A 13,760-nucleotide genomic window follows, 5' to 3' on the forward strand; every position below is an offset into this window, starting at 1 on the left:
CAAGCACATAAAATTACGCAACTTAAAATAATCAAAGAAAATTTCGTATTCTCCCCAGGTTCCTAAATTAAAAAAAAATCTGAAAAATTTTTAGATAAATTTAGAAAATTAGATATCTAATTCTAAAAAATTATTTATTCAATAAATGAATAAACACTTTTAAAAACAAATCATGGTTATGACTGAACTAAACTATATACGCAAAAACTAATCGCTGGTAATTGACTACTAATGTTCAAATTACAGCTAAATAATAAGTGATCTATCTGTATACAAGGAACAATTATTATTGGAAGAAATCGAACGAAAAAACTTATTTTTGACTCTTTAAAAGCATACAGCATTGCTTTTAAAGAGTCAAAAATTATTGCAATGTAGGGCGCGCACTGAATACATTAATGGTTCAAGCAACCATACTTAATTTTTTCTCCTTGGACCCTATACGATGTCAAAATCAGAGTATAGGTTAGCTGATATGGCGACTGTTACGACCGTACCCTGGCACAACTGTACCCAGTCAATTACAATAACTGATATTAAATTGAATTAATTTAAATGGTTCCATTGATGTTGAATTAATATTCATGCAAAAATAAATTTTAATATATATTTATCTTTGCGTTATAAAGTATATTCTCAGATATGCATATATTTACACGAATATGAAATCGATATAAGTATTATTTATATGAATACAATTTCTATTATTTGGGACACAAATAAAATATAGACAAGTATTATTGTTCAAATCAAATAAGAAATTTCAGAAATGATAAAAAATAGAATTATGAATTTAATTATTTTACTAAAACAACGTTTTGATTTAATTATGTAACGAAATATCAATGTTTTCTGGTGTTTATTAGCATGGTGTAGATATTATCTGATATGTTAAAATAATAATAATATTGCTTTTGCATGTAATACTTGAATAAACGGTTTCAATTGGCAACATCATTAATAGGATTTAGCGCTTGATGAACTAATCTCTTGGATTACGACACAGGTGTTCTTTATTTAAACATGATATTTGGATAAAAGTTTCATGAATACTCCCAAATTCACAGATTTTATATATATATATATATATATATATATATATAATATATAGGGTAGTTGGTTTTGTCATATCACCAAGAAAATATGGACACAATTGAGGATGAAAAAAAGAACTTAGGTCAATTTAAAGGACTGAAGTATGTTAATTATTTAAAATATTATGACATAGTAGCTGCAAAAATAGACGTATTAGAATTATACGATTTTCACCAATGGTTAAAATTACAAGCTACTAATTGAATTGGACGTGACCTAAATAAAAAAAAACATGATTTTTGTTGTAAACTTTTTTGCTTTAATTTTACACTTTAGTGAAAATATGTGACTACTTAGATGCATGAATCAATTTAGAAACTAGGTATGAAAGTAATTTAGTTATAGAAGTTTAAAACAAAAGGATTATAAATAGGACTAACATATGAGGATCGATTAGTATCAGTGTGTGTATTATATATCACCTTTGATTTTAATATATCTATGTTGTATAAGTGAATATAATATTGAAATTGATGAGGTTAATCAGTGTATATATGGGAAGAGCTCCAGAAATCACATTATGTCTCAGGATACAGTTTAACAGAATAGCTAACTTTAAATTGCAGCGTGTACATAACTTTGGCTTAAGTTTTTGTTTTAATAATATGCAATGTGATGAGGTATGAAGTATATGTATATATGTATATATATACAGCCTTTAGATTATATTTTTAAATTTAATAGCCATAGATCTTATAACGCAGTTGGTATATAATTTTTCTATGCAGTTTACTTATTCTTGAAAAAACTTTTTAAACTCTTGTTTTAAAATATAGTCTTAGAAAATACAGTAAAGAAGTGCCTAGTATGTTATTTAGCTAGCTGTATAGAATTGTTGGAACTACAAACGAATAATATAAGATTTAATTAGTCCGTCTATTTATTTGTGCACAATATGTTGCACACTGCAAATTTTCTTATAAACAAACTAATATCATATATGTATAACCTCACAAATTTCTTATTTTATGAATTATATAAGTAGAATATATATATATATATATATATATATATATATATATATTAGGGTGGTCCTTAAAATGGTCATTTTCGAATTTCCTTGCTCTCAGGGGCTCAAATGGTTCCAAATAGATAAAAAACAATTCTCTGAAAGTTTTAGCTCTTAATATTAACGTTTAGATAGAGCGCAATTCAATCAAAGTTTATATGGAAAGAGCATGAATTTTTTTTTGAAAATTAAAAAAAAATGTTTTAGGTATAACTTAGCGACAAATGAATGAGTTTTATTCATTCATTTGTTTGCTAAATTACATTTAAAAACATTTTTAAAATTTTTGAAAATTTTTTCATACTATTTCCATACAAAACTTTGATTGAATTGCGCTCTATCTAAATGTTAATATTGAGAGCTAAAATTTTTAGAGAATTGTTTTTTATCTATTTGGAACCATTTGAGCCCCTGGGAGTAAGAAAATTCGAAAATTCCATTTTAAGGACCATCCTAATATATATATATATATATATATATATATATATATATATATATATATATATATATACTTCATAATTTAAAAATGGGAAAACAGGTGCAATGTGTTGTCAATTTTAAAGCGATTTTACAAACATTATTCAACTAATGACTACATTACTCAACTAATGCAAAATATAAATTTTATGCGTGCAATTTTTATAGAGATAATCCTGAAGATAACCAAGATCTAGTATTTTGTCAGAAACATTCACCAGCAGAGTTGTAATAACTATTTATTCAATTTATCTTTTGTAAAGTTGCTTTATTTAACTCAATTAAACCCCAGACAAGGGGTTAAAATATTACAGCTGTTTAAAGAATGAGATTATATCGCCAGCGAAAAAGTAAAAAAATACAAGCAGCCAATGAATGTATGTTAATTTTAATTACATGAAGTTCTTGAAACACAATTACATGATGAGTGAATTTGCAAAAACAATATTTGCTTAGGCGTTGTTTAACATAATCCGCTGTGTGAACTAAGTATATAGAAGTTATTGATCAGCAATTACCTCATTTCTCTAAAAAAGGTTGATTTCTAAATGCTAATTACAATGACAAACCGATCATGTCATATTTGAAGTATGACTTTAATTACATTATTATTTTGAATATTATACATATTTTTATTGCTATTATAAATGTATAATTTATAATTTATCATTATTTTAATGTGTATAATGGTTGACACTAATAAATTGTGTGCATCACTAGTGTTATTATATTACTATAAATCAAAATTTGTGTATGATGTATTTATTTTTGTACTTAAATGCCATCTTGTACAGTAGTAAACAAGTTTTACTTCAATCGCGTGTGAACCTTACGCGCACTCTTTTTTTTTTACACCTTTGCCAGGGTAAAGGTTCAGTTGGTCCACTTTACCCCGCCAAGGTGTAAACTTTTACATAGCTTATATAAAAAAACAGTTGGATCTAACCTATAATTAACAATACAAATTATAAAATATTTAATTAACGTATACTTAAAAAATATTTTAAGGTTTTGTAAACTAAACGTACAAAAAAGAACTAACGAAAATAGATAAAACTTTTGTCATGGATTTTCAAAAATTGTCATTTATATACTGATAGCGACGTTGCAATAATCAAGATGACGGCTGAATATACATATTATTTCGTCTACTTTCAAATATTGTTGTTAATACACTTAACTATACTTTGAAGTATCGGTGGTGAACTTTTTTTTACTCACTGACCTTTAAGCTCCGCTCTATCCCATATATATACATATGACATATACTAGATTTAATTTGATAAAATTGTTGATTTTTTGGATTTGAATGTATTTCGTTGTGCTTCAAACCAAATTAGTATAATCAGTGTAATTTATTGGAGCTAGCATATTTTTGCGGTTGTAAATTGAATGAAAAACCGGTATAAATTGTCCAAACATCCATATGATTACATGTTTCCATCACCTCAAACTCGAGTCATAATAACGTCGGAAAATCATCAAATTTTTGTCGATTTCAACAACTCGGCCTGCTGCTGAGTTTATAACATTTCGCAGATCAATTTCCGTCCTACATAAAATAACTTTTATGTTCATTTATAATTTACAGATAATGGATGACAGTTGGGAAAGCGAAGTGATCGAATATGGAGCAATCAATATAACCGGCTTTCGCATCGTAGACACGTCTAGACGCTACGTCAAAGATTTCCTCGACGCACGTAGGCGAATGGATCCGCAAGTTGCGCAAAGTCCAGGAAGAGATTCAATTTCAGTAAGTTATAAAAATAGCCATAAGATAATCATTTTATCTCAGGTACGACCTGCGATAATAAATTCTACTAAGCAATATGTTCGATATAAAGATTCTCTAGTAGGTATTATGGGTTGGAGATAATAATTTATATATCAGTTTTTAACTAGAAGTGTTTGTAACCCAAATATTTAGATAAATTTTTCTATTGTTTATTACAAAATAAAGTTTTTGCTTCCAAACAGTTTAAACATTGCAATTTTCAATTGATATCTCTCAAACACATTTATAATATCTGTAATTAATTGAATTATTAATTATAGTATACAAACACATGGTTGTATGCCCTAAAATTGTATCTTATCATTTTAAATATTAATTATTGTATTTAATTCAAAAAATGTTTGTAGGACTATTTAGTGCATGAACTTTATCGCCATGTTATATTTCATGAAAAATGTGAAGTATTTTTTTAAGAAACTTGATCAATTTTTGTGAAATATCAAGCATATGCTGTAAGAAAATACTGGCACGATTACATATATCATGTACTTAGTTCTTGATATTATATTATTATTTAAACTAGTGGGGTGCGTGGCATCGTGCCTTGAGGCAAAATGCTGGAACTTCCCGCACCATAATTAAAAACCTGGGTACGGAACCCAAAAAAATTATACAAAATGTGTACACATTAAAATTTCTATAAAATATCTGATAATTTGATGTACAAATGTCCAATAAACATTTTTGACCGCCAAATGATTTTTTTAACTTATTTTTATTGGGAGTCCATAACCGCTGGACGCTTTCCAAAAATTTAATCAGTTCTTCATCTTGTCAATACAAATAATTTTTTTGAATGATTAGAATGGGGCGCTCCGTTGTCTTAAAAACTGATTTATTGTTTTTGCCACTTTTTGCCCCGTATCTTCGGAACGGCTAGACCTGTCCAAAAACTAACCAGCACGTCTCCTTATCAATACGAATCGAATATTTTTAGAATTATTCAAATCGGTTGATCGGTGTTCCCGAAGTCGTCGACGAAAATTTGTATCCGCGCACACACACATTCATCCATTTTTTCTAAGGTATGCCAAAATATTCAGAAACCTTTGAAACGTAAAAATATATAAAAATTTTCATTTTCCATTTTTTTGCGATTACTATAACTTACCCTACTTGAAGTTAATTAATGGTAACATTACACAACCAGAAAAGTTTTGTTCACTGCTTACTTACATTTTTGCTAGTTCCAAAGCTATTTCTAATTGATATGATTGACTTATAACAACACAAAGCGTCATTTGATGCTAATTTTAACTATCATATTTTTTTCAAACAATGATGAATTTTTAAAATTGAACTACCTGTCTTAGAGCCGTAATGTTTTTGTATGTTGTTTAGAACCATGTTATCTATAAACATAACGACAAACAATTCTCAACAGTTAATTACTGAGAACGACTCGACCAATCTTTGCTCAAAACTGATGAACACGATTCCTAAATAACATCTTCCGAACAGTTTTTGAGGTTTTAAAATTAATTCAGGATTCTAAGCTATATATATATATATATATATATATATATATATATATATATATATATATATATTGTATCACAGTTTACGGCGTCTCAAGCATATCTTCGTTCAAAAAAGCAGTCATATGTCACATGATTTATTAAACGACGTCTAAATACAGCAGCATCAAAACAACTCAAAACGTCAAATAAAATATTAACAGCATTACCTACGTTCCGTATTTTATTGCATTTTTTTCCTTTTACTTTTCCCTGTGATCTTGTGATTCACTACCGAAGTCATTTATCAAAAGAAAAATCAGAATTAAAGGTGCTTATATAATTCATAACCGTTGAATCAAAGCGTTTAAAATTTATTGATACGCATTATATATACATACATATATATATATATATATATATATATATATATATATATATATTAGCTGTACCCATTCACGCTTTGCCATGTTTTATTTTCAATTAAAAATGCGAACAAAAATGCATATTTGATACACCTAGTCTACCATTTTTTTTTGTCTTCGTAGAAGGTTCAAATTTTAGGGATGTGTTTTTTATATACTCATTATAAAAAATATTAAAAAAAATTAAATTGACCGAAAAAATAAGAAGTCTTCAGGACGACAAACCCCTACGACTTGGCTTCAATCAAAATATCCGGGGATTTAACTATCAATTTTCCAAATTTTCACGGCAATCGAACGTATGGTTTATCAACAAAGATAAATTGCTATTAAATATTGTAAATAATTCTTACAAAATAGGGGTTTCTGGTAGGAGGTTGAACGTTTAGGGTTATATGTGTTTTTTGTATACGCATTATAAAAAAAAAATGGAATTAAATCCTACTATTCAGCTTCAATTAAAATATCCAAAAACCTGTCTCGAGATTTACTTAATAATTTCTCAAATTTTCACGCTGATCGGAAGTATGGCTTATGAATGTATACCAATCACACACACAGACGCACAGACATACCTCCTCTTTTAGTATTATTTTATATTAAAACTGCTACATAACATAGCCTTGCCGTAACATTGGTCTTATTATGGCAGAATCTTACCAAATGAAAATTCACATCTATTCAAAGTATGATTTTAAGTATGATCTAATTTTGTAATCTAATTTTAAGTATGATCTAATTTCCATAAACTCCAAATTATTCTAAATTTTCAAATATACTGAATTATTCCACATTTTTGAAATATTTCATCTTTTCCAGAATTTAACATTTTTCGAGATATTAAAAAGTTCTAATGTTTTACAAATGATTTCAACGTGTCACATTGCAAAAGTTTGTTCAAGAAACAAAGCAATACACAACACTAGTTATTACTCGAGACCAGGGCCACATTTAAAAATTTGGCGCTCTGGAGTACTGACGAAAATGCCGCCCGATGCCTGAAATTTTACTTAAATAGTTTTTATGTCTCATTTTTTCTAAAATTAAAGTAACTATTTGATTGCAGAAAATTTATTACGCATTACATACTATAATAACAAAACAAACTAAAAATAATTTTAGCGTAAAATTACCCGAAATGTGTATGTTTTGAATTTTTGAAATCGCTTCACAATTTTCGGTTAAAAAGTAGACAAAATATTTTCGCACAAAACTGAGGAACAAAACTCATTATCGAGTTACATTAAATGGCTTTATAATTTTTGAAATCGGTCAAGGCGTTTTTGAGAAAACTTCGACGAAAGGTCAAAAATTGGCTCACATATACACTTATACACATACTTTTTCCAAATTTGATCTCATTCGATTCAGAATGACTTCAAACGTCGAGAAAACGCAAAATTATAATCGTATTATGTTCAGGTAATTAGATTTCTTGAAATAAAAAGTGTTATTAAGAAGAATTAGTTAATTATATTGTAGAGAATTTTTTTTTGTACAATATAATTAACTACCTTCCATATTTTGCCTCCCTAGCCCCGACTGCCCCTACTGCAAATCCAGCACTGCCCGAGACTGAGCCTAAAATATTTATTATTGTTAAACACGGTTATTTAAATTAATATGAATAAAAAACTAATTGTGTATATCTTTAATATTCGCAGGCTCAGGCCGCTTTGATGTACGACGCGGTCTTCGTCCTGGTGGAGGCGTTCAACAAGATGCTGCGCAAGAAGCCGGACACGTTCCGCGGTAGCGTGAAACGTGGCGGCCCCACCAACGGTTCCCGAGGCCTCGACTGTAACACGACGAGAGGCTGGGAACACGGCGACAAGATATCGCGCGTGCTGAGAAAGGTGAGATTAAAATCAGATAAAATCGTACGGAGTAGAAGAAGCGAAGACGTGTCGAGGCTAGGTGTGTTATGAATAGCTGCAAAAATTTAGGCCGTGCCGGGTAAAGCTATAACATTTATCATTAAAAGGACAACCACTATTGTTGAAGCATTGCTTTAAATGAGTGCACGAATTGTCACGTGAACACTCTTCGGCATACATATTGATGGTTGTCTGATTTTGCCTCTTCGACAATTAAGCTTTGCTGGAAATATGTTCTTAGCACCGCCGGAGACTTATCAATTTTGCGGTGAATTATACTGGTTTCCAGATACATTACTATGCATAAACCAAGAAAGTGTTTTGTTGTAAATTTGTTAAATAAATTGAATATACATTATGTCGAAAGCACTTGTGTTTATACCAAGATTATATTAAATACTTAGGTATGCATCTAGTCAGCAGACTAACATGTAAACAGCAGATGTCAACAAAAATTAAAACTCTCAATTAAAGAGTTAGGGAACTTTATTAGTTTATCGGACATACTTCAAATTTAGCACTCGAAAATAAAATCTTGGGTCATAAAACCATGATAATTCTAATCTGGTCATACGGAATAGAGCTTTGGCTCTGCTCTAGCAAATCTAATATGGGGTTGGTACAGCAGACACAAATCTACTTAGAATGATTACATGTGCACTCTGGTACCTGAGCAATATAACTCTGCATAATTATCAGAATATGCTAAATATATATTAAATGCTTTATAAAAACAAGATCCACTAATCCTAATCACAAGTGAGAAAATCACAACAATTCACTCGTTGCTCCGCTTCTCCTTACACCAGAATTAAAGACTTAAAAATTGGCCTATTTACTTGATCCAATAAATTGTATCTAATTGTAATTAAACACTAAGGTATCTATCTATAAATACCCCAAACTACTATCTATAATTATAATCATTTATTGTAAATCAAAATAACTCATTGAATATAATTAATATACCTGTAAAATAGCTGAATGTACTGTGTGTATAGTTTAAAAATAATATAAATGTTCTTATTGTTATTAACAAAAGAAATGAAAAAATTGGACTCTCAGAACATTTTGTAAGATTTATATTCGCGTCTTGAATGACGAGGTTGAATAATAAGATAATAATAGTCCAGTCATTATTCCCAGCTGTAATTCTGTAAATACCCTAAAATAGCACCCTAAAAGTTGTCTCAAAACCTACATATGGTAGGGTATTCGTACCATATGTAGATTTTGAGACAACTTTTTGGGTGCTATTTTAGGGTATTTACAGACTTTTTTTTTTTTTATTTATTTATTTTATTTGGCCTCTTATTTACAAACTAGCCATATACAAAGTTTCCTACATTTATATTCTAATTTTACATTTAACTAAAAAATTATAAATAATTTTATAATAATCAATATTTGACAGTAAACTAAATAAATTAAATGGTTTAACTAAATTTTTAATTCTATATAATTCATATAATAAATAATCCCTATTTTCTTGATATCTGCTGCAAGTTAAAATTATATGTTCCAAAGATCCAACATCCTTCCCACAGTCACAAATAGCTGACTCTCTCATCTTTATTTTGAACAGGTGTTCTGGGAACTGTCCATGGTTACACCTTATTCTGTTCATCGTACTTATAAAGTATCTATCTTCATTTTTGAATTGATAAAACCAAGGTACATTTTTAACAAAGTCGTTAACCCCTTTATAATATTTTCCTTTATATCTTGATGTTATTTGCCAATTCGTTTTCCATTTATTAACTGCTTTATTTTTCATAACTTTTATTATATCTTTATTTAATACTTGGTTATATTCCATTCCCTTTAAGCAAGCGTATTTGGCTAATTCATCAGCTTTTTCGTTTCCTGAAATTCCGGAGTGACCTTTTACTCATCCTATTCTTATATCCTTTCCATTTTCTTTAATTTTCTCCAAATCTTGCAAGATATCAAAATAAATTTTTTCTTCTAAATTTAGATCTCTAAAAAACACTTGTAATTTATTGATACAGCTCATGCTGTCCGTAATTATAATTGTTTTATTATAATTCTGTTCTTTAGCTTTTCTTATGGCCTCCTTAATTAATTGCAAATAACTCCGCTGTATAGACAGAAACACACCCTGGTAACTTGTAACATTCACTTGTTTGATCGGTTTCTTTATATATAGCAAAACCTACATTGTCCATATCCTTCGATCCATCCGTAAATATAACTTCTGCATCTTGATTATTATTATCAGATTTTAATAAATCGATATTTATAATATTATCAAACATACAACTGTCAAAATATATTTTATTATAATAAGGATGAATGCTAAATGAATACATACTTTCTTGATATTTAATTACTTCTCTAAAACTCTGAATAATAATAGGTATTTTTTTATTCAGCCAATAAATATTACGTTCGCATTCATTATTTAAATCATTAATTCTGTCATATATTTCAGATGAATTAAAATTAATTTTTTTCAACATATATTTGTCACTCAACCATTCATATCTGACTTTTAGTGGCATAACACCAGTTTCTAATAACAGTACATTTGTTGGTGTCGATCTCATCATACCTGCGCAAAATCTTAAACATTTGTATTGAATTTTTTCAAGCTCATTTACCATATTCGAATGTCCAAAAATTATGCTACCATATTCCAGTATTGATCTAATTATGGTTTTATATAAATTAATAGATGTGATAGGGTGTGAACCCCACCAATCACTGTTTATCAGTCTCATTAAACTGGTCTTTTTTTCAATTCTTTTTTTAATATAATTCATATGATATTTAAAAGTCATTTTTTGATCAAAATATATACCTAGGAATTTATTGTTGCAATGAATTTTAATTTTATTATATGGACTTGAAATACAAGCTGGGAACTTTTTGTTGGAATGCCTCGTAAATATTCCTATGGAGCTTTTATCATCTGATAGTTCCGGACCTTTCTCATTCAACCAAATATGCAGCAATTCCATATTCATAGACATCATATCGATGGCCTCTTTCAAATTATCTTTTTCAATATAGATCAATAAATCATCTGCATATTGTAGAATTTTTGTACCTTCCAACCATATACCTTCTATATCCCGTACATATAGAGCATATAATAAAGGACTAAGGATAGCTCCTTGAGGTAGACCCTGTCGAAGAACTCTTCCAATCCTTGCATTTTCATTTATTTTAACTTCTATTTCTCTATTAAAGGTAGTATATACCATAGCTTTGATCAATTTTTCTGGTAAGCCAGCATGTACAAGACTTTCTGCTAATTTTCCCGGCACCACATTATCGTATGCACCCTTTATATCGCAAAACAGTGCAACGACATAAGTGTTTCTTGAAAAGGCTAGATGTATGTCTGTGGAAAATATACTTAGACTATCTTGTGTGCTTAATCCTTTTCTAAAGCCAAATTGGCTTTTGGGCAGTAACTGATTGTTTTCAATCCACCACTCGACTCTTCTTTTTATCATCCTATCTTTTATTTTAGCAATACATGACGCCAAAGTAATTGGTCTATATGCATTGCTATCATCAGAATTATTGCTCTTCTTTTTAATTAAAATAACTCTAAATTTATTCCAATCAGGAATTTCATTCGGTGACAGCCAATACTTATTAATAATTTTGAGTAGAATTTCTTTTCCGGACTGTGGAAGGTTTTTTAACATAGAATAATGAATGTTGTCTAATCCTGGAGCAGTATCTTTGATTTTGCTCCAAGATTTTTCTAATTCCCATAATGAAAATGGTCTAATTAATGACTTTTCTACCGAACCTGTTACTCTATTTCCTTTAAGATATTTACAAATATCATCACCCACTCCAAAGGGCGCAATATTATCAACTACTTCTTCCACTACTTTATCATTAATCAATTCTGAATTCTTCTCATTCTGTGAAATATAATTGTTCATTGATTTAACCATTTTAAAAATAATTTTAGATGGGGTATTAGGATTTAGATTGTTGACAAATTTACACCAACTTTCTCTTTTCTTTATTTTTAGTTCTTTCCGAACTTTAGCTTTAATTTTATTACACTGAAGAAAATTTTCTAAACTCGAATTTCTTCTAAAGTTCTTTTCTGCTTTTCTTCGTTCTTCTACCAGTTTAAAACATTCTTCATCCCACCACACTGGTTTCCTCACTTGAGATGTTGTTAACATTTTATTTATTGGTATACATTTTTCCGCAGTTTGATTTATAATATTTGTGAATTTTTCATAAATGTTACCATCTAAATGATTGCCCAATGATAAGATTTCATGTTCAATCATTATTTTATATTTTTGCCAATCAGCTTTACCACAATTCCATTTTCTATTGGGAATCAATATCCTGTTACTTCTCACTATATCCAAATAAAAATAAATAGGATAATGATCAGAGCCTAAGTTTTCCTCTATTACTTTCCATGTTATTAAATGAAATATTTCAGAAGAGCACACTGTAACATCAACTACAGTTTTAGTGTTTTTAAACACAAGTGTTGGGGAACCATTATTTAATACAAATAAATTACACTCTTCAATTGATTCCATTAAATTCATTCCGTAATTATCATTATAGTTACATCCCCAGGAATGGTGATGTGCATTTACATCTCCAGCTATAATGAACGGTCTAGGAATATTCTCAAATAAATAATTCCATTGTTGTTTCGTAACGTGTGTACCTGGCGATATATATATTGATACCAAATATATTTTTTTATCTCCTAATATTATTGATATTGCACATAATTGGACTTTGTTTATATCTATTTCTCCAATATCTATATTTACAATCTGATAGTTAATTCTTTCGTTAATAATTATAGCCGCTCCACCTTTCCCGTCATATCTGTCAGTTCTGATTATATTGTAATTTTTTAAATAGTACCGTCGGTTCCATTTGAACCAGGATTCTGATAAAAATATAACATCAGTTTTATTTTGATATAAAAAGATTTCCAAACTTTCTTTGTTAGAATTAAACGATCTAATGTTCCACTGTAATAAATGCATAATGAAATTTATAGATTTGGTTTTAATTTGAATTTAACTGTTTAAACGTTTATCAATTTTCTTTTACTTCTAATAATTTCAACTTATGTTATTATTATCAAAACCAACTTTAATTTGTTGTTCACTAATATTTCTAACTTCCACACTATTATACTTCTCGTAAATTATATCCATATCCTTTTTAAATTTTACCACAACTTCCTCTAGATCATCACACTCTTTGTTCCTTATTTTTTCTCTCAGTTTTTTAACTAGCTCCTCATGGATTATTTGCATTTTCCTAATTTCTTCTATTTCTATATTTTTGCCGCAATATTCGCGCCTTTGTGAATTTCTCTCTCCACTTGTTTGTTTTAAATTCCTGTTATTCATTTGTATATATCTGCCATTTTCAGTTTGTCTTCTTTCCATAATTCTTCTAGGTTTATTCATCAGCATTAACCTACTTTGATCAATATTTATTTCTTGTTCTTGAAGGTTACTCAGTGCTTCATACCTATTTTTATTTATCATGTTTGTTCCATAATTAACTGCTTCGTTAATTCTAGGAAATGTCTTTTTGAAGTCTGGATTGAAGTGATTTATTTTTGTTACTTCTGCA

General features: G+C 28.9%; 2 protein-coding genes across 4 annotated transcripts in view; one reads left to right on the forward strand and one right to left on the reverse strand.

The window, feature by feature from the left end:
• Positions 1–13,760, reverse strand: part of LOC113378429 — a 295,400-nt gene that overhangs the window by 256,311 nt on the left and 25,329 nt on the right. The gene's annotated exons all lie outside the window — the stretch shown is intronic.
• LOC113378426 (glutamate receptor 1-like) overlaps positions 1–13,760 on the forward strand; it is a 263,910-nt gene that overhangs the window by 126,242 nt on the left and 123,908 nt on the right. The window contains exons 5-6 of the mRNA XM_026618953.1: positions 4,173–4,337; positions 7,926–8,117. Of these exons, the coding sequence (XP_026474738.1) occupies positions 4,173–4,337; positions 7,926–8,117 (357 nt within the window). The remainder of the gene's footprint in view (positions 1–4,172; positions 4,338–7,925; positions 8,118–13,760) is intronic.

The sequence above is a fragment of the Ctenocephalides felis genome, unplaced genomic scaffold (genome assembly GCF_003426905.1).
Source record: "Ctenocephalides felis isolate EL2017-DRISC unplaced genomic scaffold, ASM342690v1 CF-g0.4_SCAFFOLD_01886, whole genome shotgun sequence".
Taxonomy (NCBI): domain Eukaryota; kingdom Metazoa; phylum Arthropoda; class Insecta; order Siphonaptera; family Pulicidae; genus Ctenocephalides; species Ctenocephalides felis.